The sequence below is a fragment of the Bos javanicus genome, chromosome 1 (genome assembly GCF_032452875.1).
Source record: "Bos javanicus breed banteng chromosome 1, ARS-OSU_banteng_1.0, whole genome shotgun sequence".
Taxonomy (NCBI): Eukaryota; Metazoa; Chordata; class Mammalia; order Artiodactyla; family Bovidae; genus Bos; species Bos javanicus.
Window position 1 is genome coordinate 143,672,556 of NC_083868.1, and position 4,064 is coordinate 143,676,619.

Genomic DNA, 4,064 nt, shown 5'->3' on the forward strand with positions numbered 1-4,064 from the left:
GAGACACGACACAGAGTCACCATGACAGCCTGTGGAGCTGTGGTTAGAGCACACGTTCCCAGAACCCTGGGTGTACCACCTGCCTACTGCCACCTGGGCCACCCTCTCCCCTCCTCGGCTCCTCAGGGAAGGGGGCTCAGGCGGCAGGAGGCCCAGCGGGGGCTCCACCCAGGACACCTCTCACCTGCTGACACTTCTCTACTGTGATTATAGCTTTAGATGAAGAAAAAAACCCCAACAGAGACAATTTGTGAAAACAGAAAACACATGTTTATTTAAAGATAACACAAGCCCCCCTCGAAAGAAATTTAGTTAAAATCATGGATTGGGAGAAAAAAATGAACACAGCGAAAGCAGGGAACAGGGACACCACCCCATCCCGAGGGACACCGCGTCTGGTCCCAGACAGGTCTGCAGAGGAGAGACCCACATGGGCAATGGACTCTGCAAAATCGGGCCTAGAAGTAGGTCAGCTCGTCGTGCCTGCCTTTGTTGGTCTGGTAGCTGGTCAAGGCCACGGGCTTGTTCTCATGCGGGAGGCTTTCAAACACTCGGATGTGCACGAAGTCATCCTCGTCCACTTGAACCTGAAAGGAGAGTCCAGTGAGGAGCAGGTGGGGCCTCTGACCCCAAGTCCCCCTGCTCCGCTGGACTTGGCTGGACAGGCAGGAAGGCCTTGGATGCCCGGAGGCTGCGTCCCTTCATGTCCCCAGAGACTGAGCTGAGGACACTCCCATCTTCCTCCTTCAAGAACAGGGGGTGCCCAGCCAGCACCCCTCACCCACACTTACTCCAGCAGAGCCCTGTGGGTCTCAAGAGGCTTGGTCCTCTCCTCCAAGGCAGCCGCAGGACACACGTGTACACACATGCCTGCACACACATGCTCATTTTAGACAGCCACCAACTCCCTGAAGCTGAGGGCTCCCACAGGACCCTGCTGAGCACTCCTGCCCTGGACACCTGTGAGCTCCCACTTCAGGCTCAACCTTCCTTTGAGGGGGACACCCCACCTTGATGAAGTAGTTCTTCCCAGCAACCAACTGGCTTTTGAACTCCAGAGCCTTGAACACTGGGAACTTCTTGTTCTCCTTCTCCTCCAGCTGGGACTTGACCTGGGGAAGGGGAGAAGGGAGAGACAGGTAAGCTCACCTGTATTAGAGGTTACAGCTGAACTCTAAGGCCCACATTCTACATACTTTCTAGAGCACATTTGTTCTTTACAGCTGAGCAGACATTAAAATGCTTGCCCTGATTTCAAGTACAGAAAAGTTTTTTAATTCTGCTGAGGTTTCAATGGTAATCATTTGCCTGTATCATTAGCCCTTTCTTTTCCAGACACAGATAGTTTCTATTCTCATGGTTACAACAGTGTATATGAGTTCGTACCTTACCATTTTCACTCAAACCTTCATTTGACAGAGTATGTAGTTTTTAATTACTTTGAAAGCTAAAACATTTTAAAATGTTAAAATTTAATATTAAATTTAATCTTCCATCTTATTGACGTGCCTTAATTCTCTTACATAATCCCAATTTCTTCTGTGACAAAATATGCAGCAGATAAAGCACTTTTGTAGGAAAAAAAATGCTTTGCTGCATCTTTAGATGGTCTCTCTAGGTTGCAGGGCCTTTGGGCAGAGACTGTTTTGTGATCTTTGGTGTCAGATCTTTACTCTCAGATCAGTCATGTTTTCCAGGGTCTTGGCCTTTGGGGAACTGAGAATTTTTAAGGAAGAAGGGGAGAGCAGGTTGTTTTGTCTTGACTTGAAAACCTAAGCTAGTTTCCGAGTGCTCAGGCTGCTGTCTGGACCACTGGCAGCCACAGGAGCTTGCTGACTGCGCTGGAATCCTCAGACCAGTTGTGGGGCTCGGAGGAGTTCAGTTAAGACCAGGAGTGTGCTGCTCGGACAGCCGAGAGGATCACCATCATAAATGCCAGTGAGTCACTTGACAAAGGCCTTCAGGGAGGGGCCCTCCCTGTGAATGAAGTGGAGGGAAGGATCAGAGGGAGGGTCAGGTACTGAGACTCTGGCCGCCTGCTCCCTCCGAGTTTGCCAGGGCCCTCAGGTGATCAGCTGGGTGTGTCCCCCTGGGCCAGTGCCCACCTTTGACTGAACACTCACCTGGGTAGCCCCTGTTCCCGCTAGGTGTGCAGGGAATTGGCCCTCAGACAGTTTACCTGACCAGGGAGGGCCAAGTGACACCCACAGACCCTCCTGGGGGTCTGGGATGGAATCACCTGTTTCAGGAGTGGAGGCAGGAGAACCCCACCCTGTGCAAGGACTGGGGAGAAGCCCAGGAGGAGGTGGTGGAGCAGCGGAGGTGGAGGCCTGCAGGACGGCAGGTCACTGACACAGCTCCGACCAGGAGAAAGATGAGCTGGACTGGAGCCAAGGAAAGCTCAGAAGGCCCCGGGTCACTAGGAAGCTGTCAGTTGCCAGACCAGAGTGACTAGGTGTGCAGAGGGCCAGGGAGGGCCCTAGGATAGGACTGGATGTGGTGGGTACAGGTCTGTCTCTGGCCTCACTTCTCCTCACCTGTTGATGAAAACTTCAGAACAGAAGGTGACCGGATGGTGCCCCTGCCCCTCACAGAGCCCACCCAGCACACGGGCGGCCTCCTTGTTCCCAGGGGCAGTGAGGACGGTCCACTCTCAAGGGCTGGACCCCAAATGCAGGCCATAGTGACAGAGACTCTCGTCTCCCAAGGGAACTCACACTCATTCAAAGCTCAGGTGACCAGCAGGAATTCTCCAGCCTGGAGACCCAAGAAAAGGCCGAGAGGGCTGGGCTCTCTGAGTGGCCACAGGGGAAAAGCTAGGAATCTCCTCCTGTCTGGCTCTCCTGGGAGTCCCAGCAAATTCCTACTTTTCACAGGTCTCAGGAGACTGACTCAGCCCCTTCCTTTACCACAGTCAGATGGTCCCAACCACGGGAGAGGAAAAGGGCTGAGCTCATGGCCGACGTTTAGGAAGAAGCAGCCAGGAAGGAAGGTTAAAGGACAAAAGTTTGTCTTCAGTCTCTTCTTCTTATCAGAACTCGAGCCTCCTGGGCCCTACTTGTGATGACAGGCAGGACAGGCCCAGCTCGTCCCACCCCAACCTGATCCTCCGGTGTGTTTTTCTGCGAGCAGGGCTGGACAGCTGACCAGGGTCTGAACCGGGCTCTGCCTCCTCGACCCAGCTACTTCCTGTTTCTAAACTTTTTATTGGAGACCACTCCAAATACAAAAAGGGCTACACTCAGTCCAGCCCGAGTCTCGGACGCCTGGGACCCGGACCCCAGATTCACGCATGGGGACCTCACCCCGCCTGCCGTATCCTTTGCTCTTTAAGTGCTATTCTCTGTCACCTCGCGCCCCCTAACCCAGTGGACACCTCCGCACCAGAGAGCTTCGCAGGCAGGGAGGTGCATCCACTTGCGTCCAGCCCGACTCAGGGAGGGATGCGCTCGGGCGCAGAGCCTCCGTCCCAGCGGGGATGCCTGCGGACGCCCCCGGCCCCCAGTACCCCAATCGTCCCACAAAGCCCGAACCTTGTCGGCGATGGCCTGGGTCTCGGCTGTGGCCGGCTGCGTGGTGGAAGTCCCTCCGCACATCATCTTGGCGGCAAGCGGGCCGGGAGCGTGCGGACACCCGGCGGCGGTCACGCGGGAGCGGCAGTCACGCGGAAGCAGCGGACACTCGCCGGAGCAGCGGACACTGGCGGGAGTGGTCGACCGGAGTCGAGCGCCCAGAGCTGGCGCGGCGGTCATGTGCCATGCGGGCGAAACCACAGCGCGCGGCGGGTGGGGGGGGACCGGGACCGGAAATGGGTGCGGGGCGTCCCGGAAGGGAGTGGAGCGCGGGCCGTCCTGGTCAGTGCGGACTGAGGAGGACAGGAGCACGGCCGCAGCCTGGGACCCCCGATGGGTACCGTCTCGGGACAAAGGGTCGTGTGCTGTAGGGCTGTTCCCCCTCCCGGGGTTTGGTGTCGTCCTCCCGGGCGGCGGAGTCAGAAGGTGTGGGCGGGGGCGCGGTCTGCAGGGTCCGGGGAGAGGGGTGGTCCCCGCCCCGCGGGGTTGGGC

The 4,064-nt window shown here is 56.7% G+C and overlaps 1 protein-coding gene across 1 annotated transcript; it reads right to left on the reverse strand.

The window, feature by feature from the left end:
• Positions 1–247: 247 nt before the first annotated feature.
• Positions 248–3,767, reverse strand: LOC133250986 (cystatin-B). The gene is made up of 3 exons (XM_061422916.1): positions 3,534–3,767; positions 1,011–1,112; positions 248–587 (listed from the first exon to the last, which is right to left on the reverse strand). Exons 1-3 carry the CDS (start codon positions 3,750–3,752, stop codon positions 459–461), a joined length of 450 nt encoding a protein of 149 aa, XP_061278900.1. The 5' UTR covers positions 3,753–3,767; the 3' UTR covers positions 248–458.
• Between the last annotated feature and the right edge of the window lie 297 nt (positions 3,768–4,064).